The sequence below is a fragment of the Fukomys damarensis genome, unplaced genomic scaffold, assembly GCF_012274545.1.
Source record: "Fukomys damarensis isolate Sample0158 unplaced genomic scaffold, DMR_v1.0_HiC HiC_scaffold_21, whole genome shotgun sequence".
Lineage (NCBI taxonomy): Eukaryota > Metazoa > Chordata > Mammalia > Rodentia > Bathyergidae > Fukomys > Fukomys damarensis.
Window position 1 is genome coordinate 11484949 of NW_022900933.1, and position 14647 is coordinate 11499595.

General features: G+C 36.7%; 1 protein-coding gene across 2 annotated transcripts in view; it reads left to right on the forward strand.

The window, feature by feature from the left end:
- Positions 1 to 14647, forward strand: part of Rad51b (RAD51 paralog B) — a 756475-nt gene that overhangs the window by 404127 nt on the left and 337701 nt on the right. For both annotated transcript variants that reach the window (XM_033766940.1, XM_033766941.1), the window contains exon 8: positions 12194 to 12290. In XM_033766940.1, the coding sequence (XP_033622831.1) occupies positions 12194 to 12290 (97 nt within the window). The remainder of the gene's footprint in view (positions 1 to 12193; positions 12291 to 14647) is intronic.

Sequence of the window (14647 nt, forward strand, 5' to 3'; positions counted from 1 at the left end):
AGCTAAAGGTGTAGGGAAGGTGGGATGGGTAGGGGAAGAGTAAAAAGGGAAAAGAAAAAAATGTGAGAGAATGAAAAGATGAAAATAAAGTGTTTGTAGATGGGGAGGGGAGGAGGGGGTGAAGGGAGGGCAGAGGTAAGGGGAAAAAATGAGAATCAAGACTTGTCATGTAGAGGTACAAGATCCCAACAATAAATGTAACTGTACTGTATCCCTAAAATGTACCAATAAACTCAATTAAAGCTGAAAAAAAAAATAAGTTCTTCTGCACCAGCAAGACCTTTTGGGTTATTTATACATCTTTACCTTGAGTTTCTTTTTTTAGAGATCTCAATTTTCCCTTAAACAAAGTATAATGCTGTACTGCAAAACACAGAATGATTAAGTAGGACATGTTTAAAGAAGTTAGGTAATCCAAAGGAAGATTTGCAACTCAGGAACATGGTCTTTGAAGCAGATCTTCCCCCATTTTGATACCAGAAGGGACCATTAGCAATGGGACCCAAGGTCTGTGTGACACTATGAGAGGAGCCATTTCATACACAAGTATGACTTTTTAATCATCCTTCAGCCTAGAAGGCAGTGCAAGGAAGCCTGGGGGTTAAGTATTTTTCCCGTGAAGAGTTGAGTTACCGTGGTTGTTACTCTGTACAGTTTATATGGCTTATTATTTCCCCCAGAAGGTGGATGGTATTCTTTCTGATGAGTAAACTTTAATTTACATTCTGTCTCCTTCTAGCTTCAGAAGTAATCACGACCCTGAAGAATGTAGATCTTTCCCTTCCTTCAAGGGTCCTACTCTGGCCTTTGGATTTATGGTCGATGGTAGTAGAAGAGTATTTTATGTTTTCAGGTAGACATGCTTTGAGGGAAATGGCAAAAATAGCAGATGCAGTTTCAATTAAAGTTTTATTGCTTTTTTTTTCTTTTTATTGAGTTTATTGGTACAATCTAGGTATACAATACAGTTACATTCATTATTGGGATCCTGTACCTTTACATGATAGGTCTTGATTCTCATTTTTTCCCCTTGTCCCTGCCCTCCCTTCACCCCCTCCTCCCCTCCCTATTTACCAACACTTTATTTCCATTTTTTCAGTTTCTCATATTTTTTTCCTCTCCCTTATTACCTTTCCCCCACTCTTCCCAATTTCCCTACACCTTTAGCCCTTTACTTCCTACTTCACATTATTAATTATCTCATTAGGATCCTGTGTACTATTATAGTGTTTCACACCAGAGAAACTATTCGGTATTTCAGTTAAAGAAATCTCTGTATGAACATTAAAAATAGGAAATCCTAAAATAAAACTATAACAGAAAGTAAAAGTGAAAAGGCAATGATGTAAGATTAAAATACTCCTTAATTCTGAAGATGAAAATGGTCCCTGAACGTATTTAAATTGCTTCTTGCTCTTGTGGTGTTATCTGACTCTTTTTTTTCATTATTTAGAGAATACTTTATTAGTTTCTGTAATCAAACCCATGTAGATATACCTTACATATTTAATACAGCACGTTACCCCTGTACAAATGGAAAAAAAATTAACATGTCTAGACTAATATGGCTGTCAATTTCTGTACAATGGCGACTCAACACAGTAAGTTGGGATAACTTTTTCCAAAGTTGACAGCACAAAGTTTCCAAAATTTCAAATTATATATATATGTATGTAATCAAACCCATGTAGATATACCTTACATATTTAATACAGCACGTTACCCCTGTACAAATGGAAAAAAAATTAACATGTCTAGACTAATATGGCTGTCAATTTCTGTACAATGGCGACTCAACACAGTAAGTTGGGATAACTTTTTCCAAAGTTGACAGCACAAAGTTTCCAAAATTTCAAATTATATATATATGTAATATAAATCTTAATCATCATCTGGAAAGAGAACATTCTAGAGTAATATCTTTAAAAATAGCTCTGCTAAAGCACGGTCACTACTACGTATCATAAAGCAGGTACAAGATATTTTACATCCACAGAGGTATGATACGGTATCGTCCTACATCAATAATACTAGAATCAGTTTTGGTTTGAAATTTGCTTTGTCTGCAAATAAGATTGCTACCCCTGCTTTTTTCTGGGCTCCTGTCACATGGAGAATTATTTTCCATCCTTTCACTTTCAGTCTATGGGCTTCTTTTTGCACTAGGTGTATTTCTTGTATACAACATATTGGATTTTGCTTCTTATTCCATTTTGCTAGTCTATTTCTCTTGATTGGTGAGTTGAGGCCATTGACATTGATGGTTGTAACTGATATGTACTGAGTTATTATTGTCCTGTTATGGTCTTTTGTTGACTCTTTTTACTTTTTCACCTTCTCCTTTTAGTTTCTTGCCTTGCCTATTTGATTTGCTCTGTTGGGCCTCATGGTGTTGTTGCCTTCATTGTCTTTTTCTAGGATCTTGTTTAGAATTGCTGGTAGTGTTGGTTTGGTATTCATGTAGTTTCTCAGGTGTTCTTTGTCTTGAAAGTATCTTATTTCCCTATCCGTTTTGAAATAGAGTTTTGCTGGATACATCAGTCTTGGTTGGAGGTTGATCTCTTTTAGTACTTGAAATATCTTACTGCAGGCTCTCCTTGCCCTAAAGGTTTGTGTTGAAAAGTCTGCTGTAATTCTGATGGGCTTTACTTTGCATGTGATCTGTTTCTTTCCTCTTACTGCTTGTGGTATTTTGTTCTTCTGTTGGGTTTCTGGGATCTTGATTATTATATGTCTAGGTGTAGATTTTTTTTTTTTTTATTGTGGCTAGTTGGGGTCCAATATGCCTCACTTATCTGTATGTCAAATTCTTCCCCTCTGGGAAGTTTTCTGTCATTAATTCTGTGAACAGCTTTTTAAGTAATTTGTATTTTCTCCTGTTACTTCATGGATTCCTATCAGTCTTATGTTATTCTTCTTTGCATCATCTAGGGGTTGCTGGATTGATTTCTTATGATCCGCTACTGTTTTTAAGAGACCTCTCGTTTCATGGTCACTGACTACAATCTTGTCTTCTGTATCTGAGATTCTATCTTTGCATTCTTTTATTCTGTTATGTACACTTTCAATGGAGTGTTTAATCTCCTGGATGTCTGTTTGAATCTGTTTTATGGATTCCATTTCTTTCCTATGTTGGTGTTTATTTTTTCCATTTCTTTCTTATGCTGGGCCTTCATGGCTTCTATCATGGTCCTGAGCTCATCTATTTTTTTGTCAGTTTCTTCTCTAGAGTCTCGAATCACGACTTTCATTTTGCTCTCCATCTCTATGGTTATCTGGGAAATTATTTCTGTTTTGAATTTTTCTAGAGCCTGATTGATCTGTTTTGGTACTTCCTGTGCTTTGAGTTCAGGGTGTCCTGGTGGTTCACTATCAGCCTTTTCATCCTCATTTGCCCTACTGTTTGTCATTGGTGAAGTGAAAGTCTGTCTTTGTGTCTTGCTTAAGTTTTTTCTCATTTTTATTTTTGTTGTTGGGCTGTCCTTGGTTTAATCTCTGGATTATCACCCAAATCTTCCTGATATAGTTGCGCCCTAGCTTCTGTGTCTCTAAGGACCCACAGACATTCTCATCTTCATAACATCAGAGAAAACAGCTCATCAAATCAACCACAACCCTTTTATTGCTTTTGAAGATATAAACAGCAAATATTTATTCTTTGAGCTATGTATATACTAAAGAGAATCAGTCCTTTGTTTATAAATTTTTAAGATGAGCAAATATTTTCTTTTTTAATTGATACATAAAAACATAAAAGTTGTACATATTCATGGAGGACCATGTAATGTCGGGAATCGGGCTTCTGAACAAGCAGGCCACAAGTCACCAGTTGGTGACAATGATGGGTGTTACATTTAGCGTAGGCTAAGTACTGTGCAGAGTACTTTAAACAGATTATTTAATTTAATTCTCACAACTGAGTTAAGTGTTAATGCGCTCAGAGAAGTTATGATGCTTGCCCAATGTCACACAGCTAGGAAGTGGTAGGACCGAGGATCTGAACTCAGGTCTGTGTATCTCTAAAGCCCTTGTTCTTACAACTGTGTAAACTGCTCTTACACAAATATAGTACCAGGCATCAGAAGCCCCAGTTTTTCCAATGGAACAAAGCATAGGAAAGCCCCTCTGACGTGTTAGTCAGAACTCATTTTCAGAAACCAGATAGTGTTAAGACTGTTTACAACTTGTCATAGTATTTTATGTTATTTTAAAAACATCTTTTTTTATATCTCCAGATTGCCTCAGTGGAAAACACATCCGTAGTCTTCTGCCCAAGTTGTGATTAGTTGTAATCAATGCTTTTGGAAATGTTTGTGTTCTATCATAATGCTGAACACAGATTTAGAAAACCACATGATCCACTAAGATGATGTGATTAGAGAACTCCTGAGTTTTTGGTGTTATGTATCCATACAATTATTTGACTTTAAGACTCAATAAAAAGAAAGATTATTAGCAAAACCACTTATGAGCTCATTCTTTTGCCATTGGAGAGTAAAATGTTTTCTTCTCTGTTAACTCTTCCATTGGAAGCAGAAAGGAGTATGAGTATTTTTCCTTCCCTTCCGTCTTCCCCCTTTCTCCCTTCCCCCTCCCCCTCCTCCCCTCCCCTCCCCTCCCCTCTCCTCTTCTCTTCTCTCCTCTCCTGCTGAGGATCGAACCCACTGCCCCTTGCATGCTAGACAAGTGCTTTACCACAGGTCTATACCACAAGTGAGAAGTTTTTTAAAGTCATTTGTAGTTTATTTTACATTGTGCAATGTATTATTTCATTAGTTCTGTACAGTGCAACCATCATCTCAGTACAAATTTTCACTACAAGACAAAAACTGAGAAAAAATTAATATTTTGGTAAATGCCTTATCATTTAGCTTATGTTTCTAGAGAAGGCATATAGTGCTTTTACCTCTTAATGTCCCCCATGTATGGTGCTATGCTTTACATAGTAGGTAAATGTTTTTCTTCTACTGTTAACTACATCACTGGAGTTCATTCTCACCAAGCCATCATATAGAAGACATATTAGAATGATATAGGCACACCCATGTTTATAACAGCATAATCTTGGAAGCAGCCTATATGTCTATCAACAAGTTCATGAATAAAATGTAGTATACAGTGGAGTACTACTCTGCCATAAAGAAGGATAAACTTATTTGTAGGAAAATGGGTATACCTTGAGACTATAATGTTAAATAAATCAGACACAGGCTTGAATATGAGAAACATATGGTTTCTCTTATATGAGAAACTCAAAATATAAATAAAAAGCAAAATAAAAGATAGACAATAGAAAGCAGAAAAGTGGCTCTTTTCAGATGGAAAGGAGATAACGAGATAGGACTGGGCAAAAGCCAAGGTCAGTGACTCAATCCTCAACCCACAAAACTCAGGATTTGAAACTATTGTGACCAATCCAAAGAATTCTTCAAGAAGCATTTCAAGGCCAATACTGTTTAGAACATACATGCAAAACAAGTCCCCTGTCAACTGCTTTGTTATTAATGGGTTTCTCATATGTATATTTTGTGGAGTTGCAAGGGGTTTTGCAGGAAAGGGAGAAAAAGGTCAAAATCACATAATGTCTATTTGCCGGACATCCACTCCATTTTAGAGGAAAACCAAGCACAGATTTTAAAACTTTTAAAATTATTCTCTTCTATCTACAGCACTTATAAAAGTTAATATAATTTTTAATGTAATGACAACTTTTTAGTGTTCTGTCTGTTGAAGTGTGCTGATTTCTGAGTCTAGTGTATAATGGTTCTCAAACGTTGTCTTGAGGTGCAAATGTGGAAAATGAGTGTGACACAGACCAGTCCCAATCAGAATAACATTGTCTTGCTTTGGTAGGTTTTTCAAATCTTTGTATTATTTTTCAGTGTCTGTGGTAGCTTCCATTATTACAGATGGATGCCCTAATATTTGAGACTTAAATTTCTAGAACCACAGATCTGAGGTTTTTATTTAGCCCATGTTGTTTTGTGATATGGTGTCAGCTTCATATGAGCAAATCCATTATTAATCATAAACACTCACTCCTCATGATTTACTATGTGAGATGACTACTAAGCATATCTAGCAACATTTGCTGTCTGGTGTAGCTCTGATGGGCTTGTATTTCCCAAGAATGAGAAGACCACGCCTTGAGCCTGGTCACCACATAGCTATGATCTTCATAGCTTCCCATCAGGCTTTCCTCTCACTCATCAGTTGTAATCTCTGTCTTAAGTGATCTTTGGTCCAGACTCTCAGATCAAGTCCTCCGATTTTTAAGCATAAAACTAAATTGAGGATGCTTCTTCCAGGAACAGTGACTCAAAAGCTGTTCCCTATAAAAGGTCATCAAATGGACTTGAATCGATAAGACAGGTCTCTGTCATAGGTATGGCAGCTGCTGGTGAGCCATGTAAATTGGCATCTTCAGCGTGGCATCTTCTGCCCACCCAGGCCACTGATCAGCAATCTCAAGAGTGAATATCAAAGTCTTTGTAGATGGGGAGGGAGGGAGATGTTACACGGAGAGCAGGGGAAGGGGGAAAAAGAAGAACCAAGATGATTATGTAAAGGTGCAGATTTCCAATGACGAATATCATTATATTGTATACCTTAAATGTACCAGCAAAATTAATTTAATAAAAAAGAGTGAATATGATTCTTGGAAAAGCAGAGTGAAAAACTAAAAATAGTGTTGTGTGGCTGGTCTAAGTATTTCATCTTTTGATAGTTAAGGAAAGTACTTGAAAATTGTAAACATCTGACTAAATTAAGGGAGGCTTTTTTTATATCATCTAAGATTTTGTAATGTGTTTGCAAATAATGGATCATTATCCTTTGAACTCATTTTATGTTTTTACAAGTTGTTTTGTTTTGTTTTCCTGCTACTAAGGATTGAACTCAGGACCTTGCGCTTGCAGGCACATTGCCACTAAGCTACATCTCCAGCCCTCACCGTGTGTTTTTAAAAACCATGTTGTGGGAGAAATACAGGGCAACAAGGATAAAATTTATTAAGGCACTTAGTATATGAATCCTGATTTTTTTTTCTGGTATCAGGAATTGAACTCAGGGCCTCACACTTGACAGGCAGGCACTGCACCACTGAACTACATTCCCAGCCCATGAATCCTGATTTTAACTGACAGATCCCAGCTAAATTTCTGAACATCATGATATGTGTAGAATGAAATATATTTATGTACATATATATTACATATCTATAATAGCTCATAGAAATTTTCAATAATGGAAATATATTAAGTCAGAACCATCCCTAAACAAAGTTTTATCTTCCTTTTTATCCTCTTTGGCTCTTTCCTTTAGATCTTCCTCACACTCAGACCTGGAGCTGCCTCCTTTCTGTGCCAAAGAATGGGCTTTCTCTGCTTGTCCTCAACTCATGCCTCATTTCCCATTTAAGTTTATTGATCCCATTGTTCACCTCTTCAGACCAAGGAAAAGTGTTGGTTAGGGTAAAAGCTTATTGGTCTAAACTATACTCAACTGAGAACAGAGGAAAAAAATCAAGAAATTGGTCCCTGTCATCAAGGTATGGGCACTGCAATTATGCCCTTTCTAACCTACATCTAAAATGTCGACGGGTGACTGTCACTGGGGGCTCTTGAGTTCAAGACTTCACTTGAAGTCACCTGTATCTACTCACCTGTATCTACCTTTGGAGTTTTGCACCCAAGATCTTTAGGTAGATGAGAAGCAGAGTAAAACTGTTTTAGTATGGGCAAATCCCTAACTTCCTGTATGCTTAGGAGACTGTGGCTTAGGTCTGAGGCCAAAGCAGTTTTCCTTGTCTTTCCTCATTGAATCAGAGACTCCTGTCCATGCTTATTATCTTTCCAAACTGCCCCCATCCTTGCATTTAAGGAAAGCTTTAGCACAGGGAGGGAAAAAGGGACAATTTACCCTTTGTCACATATCCGGTTGTTTGAGATCCCAGAAGTGTTCGCAGTTATTTCAGTGCAGGTACCATGCCCATGGGTGTAAGATATTCTAATAGTGGCCATGTTCTGTCTAATCAGATCATCTACTTGTCCCATGGAGAGGGTTAAGGACTAGCTAAAGGAATAGGCTATAGGTATTCCCTTCAGCACTTTCTGACTGGAAAAAAAGCTGGGAAATCCCTCTGTCCTAACAAAAGCTCAATCATTAGAAAATTTTAAATACCCGAGCTAAAAGTATATTCCATTATTTCAGTTGAGTAGAACTGTAGATGGGGCCACTGTGTCTTGCTCTTTCATGGTGGCCCACCCTCAGATTTTAAGGTGTGCTTTTCGTACATTTACTTGGCCCAAATTCATTCTGCAGAGTCTGTTTCTTTCCTACCTTTAATAAGATTTTACTATGGCTTAAAAGAAGGACTGTAGATAGGATGGAACAAAGGACTGTAGATTGTTACCTCTTTTATAAACCAACTGCAAGTCAGGTGTTTCCATTGTGAGCAGTGGAGATTCTGGACATCATAATTTCTGTGAGTTTCTCTTGTGAGTGGCCATTTTAGAATTTAGTGTAAAAAATCCTTAAAACTTAACGAGGCTTTTGACATTAGGTAGATCTTGTGAATTATGCATTGCATGGATTAGCAGACTTCTGTGATCTAAATCATCAGTCGAACTAGCAGAGCTCTAGATTTGAGATCGTGGCCCTGAATATCTGAGAGTTGAATGGTGTGTGTATGTGTGTGTGTGCATGCGTGTGCACGCGCCCGCACACTATGTGATAGAGGTGCTTTGTTCCTACAGCTGGAAACAGAAGTAGCCATTCACTGAGTAGTTTAGGGGAGGAAGTATCAGCTGTATTTTCCATACCAGCATTATATTCACAGCTCATGGATCTGATTAGTCCTGATCTCTGGTTGTCTTCATACTGTCTGTATTTAAAGAATGTTACAGACTTTTCTGTATTTGTATAAGTAAGTGTAGTTTACTGAAAGAAAGTAGAGAATTTTTTCTTCCAGAGGGATTTGAAATCAATTTGAAAGTATTTTGAAATTAAATGTACCCCTAAACATGTCAATATTAAAAAAAGTATTATCTCCACGTTTTCTGCTCAGGCATGTAATCTGATAAAACATTTTTGTTTTCATTAAGGTAATTTTTGCCTTTCTGTTTTGAGCTATGTAAAATCCATATACCTTTAATGTGCCTTTTTCCATACTTTGAAAGTATAAAATTGGGAGTCTCAGGTGTAAAATGTGGGTAGAATCATTAGCTACCAAGACTAAGTACATTGTGAAAGTTCAGGGACTAATTTTTTGTTGACTGAGTCTCATTCCAGTGTTATGAATTTAGCACCAGTGTCAGAAGGATAGTATATATATCAAGGTTTAGCTTGTGTAGATCTAAAACTGTTGCCTCAAAGAAGTGGTTCCACAGCGGGTGGGGAAGTGGTTTGGGGAAAACACTGATGTTCATAAAAGATCAAAAGATTTCTAGGTGGTGATAAAATTTTCTTTAGATCATAGGCAGTTGTTAGGTTAACATTAGTATTTTTGCATGTGATAATGAATAATGATTTTCATACAATTATTTTCAAGTCTTTTTCCCCCAGTTAGATCCAAATATTTCCCTTTATTTTTCTAATATATTATAAGTTAGTGGTTCCTTCTATTTAGTTTTTTCTTCCAGGAAAAATGTGAAGAGTGACATGAATAGTTGAGGACATACAAAGAAACCTTGTTCAGTTCACTGTTGGAGAGGAATACAGATATGTGATGCCTTGGACCTTGTTTTATCCTATTCTTTTCTTTAAAGGGAGCATGGGCATTTCTTAAATACATTTTAGTTTAGATTTGCTTGTAGAGGATTGTCCTGGACAGAACAAAAAACATCCTAAGTTTGAGATAGTAGTACATTAAAGGTGTGTTCAAAGATAAAAGAAATCATTTAAAAATATTCAACATTACCACTAAGAATAGTTTGTTTATCATTTCTTTAATTAGCTGGCCATAAAATCAGTATCTTTATAATACAAGCAAACTACCATTTTTTTAGTTTAAAATTGCATTATAGTGAATTACTGTTTACAAAGTACACATACGGTGAACAGAGAAATTTTTGTCTTCTGTAAAGTTTGTCATTGAACATTTATATACTGTGTATTATGCATTATGCATTATGTACATGTACCAACTTCCCACAAGAAATGTAATCATTATGTAATCTAAATGTAACATAATAATAAATAATAAATGTAGCTAATAATAATTTAACTAATAAAAAATAAAATAATCACATAAAAATTAAAGCTTACATAGTTAGATTGCTCAGAATTCAGAGAGATCAATTATTTTGTTCCTTGGTAGATAAACCATGTAATATTTTCAGAATAATGTTACTGTCTTATTGGCCGTGCTTTAACTAATTACTGTTTTTTTTCTTACTGTGGTTTTTACACAAATTATTTTCAATTAAGTAAAACTTTGGTAGAAGTGATCAGGTACCAAAGTATTTCCTGATGTAGAAAATTGTGATTTAGTGTTCTATTATTAGAACCAATTATCTGAAGCATGTAGCATATTCTCATTTATTAGCCTGTATATCATCATTCTGGGGTAAATAACAACAATGTCTTCTATTTATTAAGTATTTGTTAAGCACCACTGTTTTAAGTACCTTATTTTGATTCTCACTTAATTTTCTTAACAATTCTGTATTATTTTACCTGCAGTTACATGGGTGCAAAGGTTTAGTAACTTTCCCTAGCATTCAATTCCAGAGTCTGATTTTGAACCCAATTTTATTAAATTGCAAAGTTCAAACCCTATATTATAAAGAGAGGGAGGAACACAATTCCTTGCTCATACTCTTAAATGTAAAATAGTTATTTCCTAAAAAGCAGGTTGTTTGACCATTTCCAGCCATTTTAATTGAAGACACATCTTATGTGATTCTTACCAGTCCATATGAAAGGCAGAAATACACACTACAAGGGATAAGATTAACCATTGCTGGGTGGAATCTGAAATACCTGATCACTTCTACAGAGTCGCTGGAGACTCACAAATCTCTGATACTTGAAGACCTTAAGAGGTTGTCTCTGCTAACAGAACATTTCACTTCTTGTGAAACTTCTTGCTCTCCTTTCAGCCCTCAGTTAAGCTGCCATTGGTAAAGGATTTCTAGTGTGTCATTGGCCCATCCAAGAGATGTTGACAGAGGTGTAACGGAAAAGCTGGATAATAAAGAATGGAGCTGATTTAGCTGATTCTCTGGACAGACCAAGACAGTCAACTAGATGTATATCCTAAGCACTAACTCTTGCCCTTGATGCCAAGTGGTTTTGTCCAAAGGGACGTTTTCTCTGATGAACCATGATGCCGGTTTCTACCTAGTATGAGAGCCCCCAAATCTTGGGAAATTATTATATTTCAAAGCATGTTACATTTTCCCAGGAGAGATCCTGAACTTTATTTCTCCTTTAGGTTTTAAAACAATAAGGTAAATTTTATAAATGAGAATTTTTTTAGGAAAATAAAATCTCTAGAATGTACCAAATGTGAAAATATTATGTGCAGTAGACATGTAAGTTAGGTAGTTTTGAAGTTCTTTCCAGGAACTTTAAGTGTTTGAACTTTATTTTATATAGGTAAGGCTATGTTAACTTGTGTTGTAAATGAATAGTGAGACTTTGGACTTCTTTTGTTAGAATTCAACTCATTTAAAAGACTATTATCCCACTAGAGATGAATCTTATTCCTATTTCACAAATTTGGAAATAAAATTCTGACTTTTGAGGTAACTGAGGAAGAAGCTACAGGCATCCAAATTTTAAATTATTTTATCCAGCCCTAACAATATCTAATCTCACATTGTAGACATAGTTTTACAGTCAATGTTGATAAAATGTGTGCATGTGCACCTTAATTCTGGTTAGCTTTTATTTTTTTAGTTATTATGGTAACATTTCTGCATCCCAATTTTCTCAGCATTTAGGAAGAATTGATTAGCCATTTAAGCTATGAAAAAAAAGCCTATTTTCTTAGTTTTCTAGGTTTTAAATAACTAATAGGCCCTGCCTGAAGATAAAGTTGGTATAAGTTAGAGCTTGGGTTTTTCTACCTGGGTAGTTTTCAGTCTTTCCCTAAACCACAGTCTGCCTTTTGATAGCTCTAATAATTAATTTGGTCTTCTCTCTCTTTCTTCTTCCTTACCCCTCCCTTCTCCCTGACTATTCACAGGTTATCTTGACGAATCAAATTACAGCCCATCTGAGCGGAGCCCTTGCTTCTCAGGCAGACCTGGTGTCTCCAGCTGATGATTTGTCCCTGTCTGAAGGTAAGGGATCTGTCCTGGGGAGGCTGAAACTTGACACTGACATATAGCTCCACTGCCTCTCTGCCTCCTGTTGAGAGCTAGGAGACAGTGGCTAAATGGCATTGCCAGTGAAGCCAGGTGGAGCCTGGTGATTTAGGCTTGGCCACCTTTCCCAGCATATGATCTCTTATATTTGGAGAGTCTTATCCTGGCCCTATAAGTGAGCTTCCTTTTTCACTTGAGTGAGTCATTTTCATGGGCATCCATCATTTCCATCTGGAGGTTTGTCACTCTTTTGTGGCTTGTCTTAGGTCCTTAATATGAGGGGAGGCCAACTGCTAAATGGCTCGCTTCTGAAACTGATGGTTAAAGGTTGACTTTACCAGCAGTCCATTGCAGTCTAGCCTTTTTTTTGTACTGAGAACATTCATGATCAGCTTTACAGAAGGATTAAAAACCTCCATAGTGATAAATGTACAAAATTTTCTCCTCCCTCTCCTATTAGCAAAGGTCAGGCTGGCTATGGTTTTGATGGTAATAAGCTTTGTGTAGCTGGGGGAATTACAGCAAGCTAGAGGGTGGTTTTTTGTTTTATGGAAAGCTCTTACTTGACATTTCTGAGTTCTTATAGTTGAATTTCAGGCACGACACTATGGGCTTGGGTAGGTGTGCCTCGCTTGTCTGGGTTCTCTTCCCTCTCCACTTTCTGAGAACTGTCTGTGATGGAACACGAGGGGCTTTTGGGTCTGACAAGCTGCCTGGCTGACTGCCCGAAAGGTCTCCCATGGAGTGGCAACCTGGGTTTATGGTCTCAGAAACTGCAAGAACCACACTCCTGCTTCTTAGTGGTTTCTTTCAGAGTGAAAACTAATGACATATTTACAAATGCTACAAAATGCTCTGTATACTTTCTTTTTACATTCAGTGATACATTCTCATTCTCCTGCCACTTGGGCTGAAAATCTGAACCATCAGAAACTCTTCCACTCCAGTTCCCTTCATCAAGCCTGTTTAAGTTTTTCTTTCTAAATATATCTTCTCCCCCACCTTTTTTTTTTTTTTTTTTTTGGTAATTTGTGTTGTGGTCAACTAATTTATTAAACTCATAGTAGAATGATTTTTATATAATCCAAAAGACTTTCTCAATTTTAGTCTCTACCATTGGAGTTCTGCTGCTACCAAATTAAACTTCTACTGTATCTCTGTCCTACTCAGAAAGCTAAGAGTTGTCTTATGAGAACAGCTAAAATTGGGAAGCCAGTTTAAAAACATTCAAGCATTTGTGGATTGTTATAATCAGCCAGGGCAGAAGCATTAACACCATAGGAATCTTCAGTGTAAAAACTCAGGTGTTTTTCTTACTTTTGGGTGGACCAGTTTCCAGAATACCACTAGATAAAAATGTTTCTTGGCCTTTCACAGTTTGCCCTTTTCTTCCTGTTCAACCTTAGCTCCCACCAATTCCTTATGTGAAACCCCTGTGCCAAGTGTGGTGCTCTTTTTCCTGCCCTTCCCGCCCCTGCCTCCCACTGTAGCAGGGATTGCTTGCCTCATCTAGAAGAGCAGTTGCCCTTTTTACCTCCAACTCTTATTGTCTTTCCAAGTCCACTCCTTCCAGGAGTAAAGACCACTTCTTGCCAAGAACCTCTATGCCTATACAGTTTGCCTCTCGCTGTCTTCCTCCTCTGTGTCCTCTCCTTGCTCGGCTCCGAAAATAAAAGGTCTAGAAAGATTAATTTGACTTTTCATGTTTTTCTGACCAAACCAGCAGATTTTTAAGGACACTCCATCATATTCTTTTTGGGGGGTCATATTCTTTTTGTGTCTATATTTTAAGTGACTAGCAAAATTACAGGCATATCATAAGTAGTCAGTAAGTGCTGGATGAATACTACCCTCATGCTTTGGAGGAACGAGAATCTTACAAAGCACAAAGGAACATCACTGAAAATTGTTGTTATAATTATACACACAGAATCCCACATTTGTTCAGGATTAAAGTGACCGAAAGAAAGTATCTTGATGTCTCATTTGACAATCAGTATTTTTTATTGTGGATTCCTGGTTTATCTGAAGCAAAGACAAAGAGGAAATAGAGACAAAAGAAATAGTTCTAGGCTGTAGTTTAACTGCTCCAAAAAATTGGTCAGTTCATCAAAAGGGGGAGTTACCAGCCCACCCTTAGGCAACTTTTCCTTATTATGAGAGCCAAGGGAGAATGGAAACAATTGCTTTTTCCACATCTTTTTTCCTGCATAGCTGAACAGATAAAAGAGAATATATAAATATTTTCCCTGGCTACTTACTAGTAAATTAAAATGAACAAATCTCTTAGAACATTTGTCCTATTCAAACATATTGCAATGGTTGTTATTTTA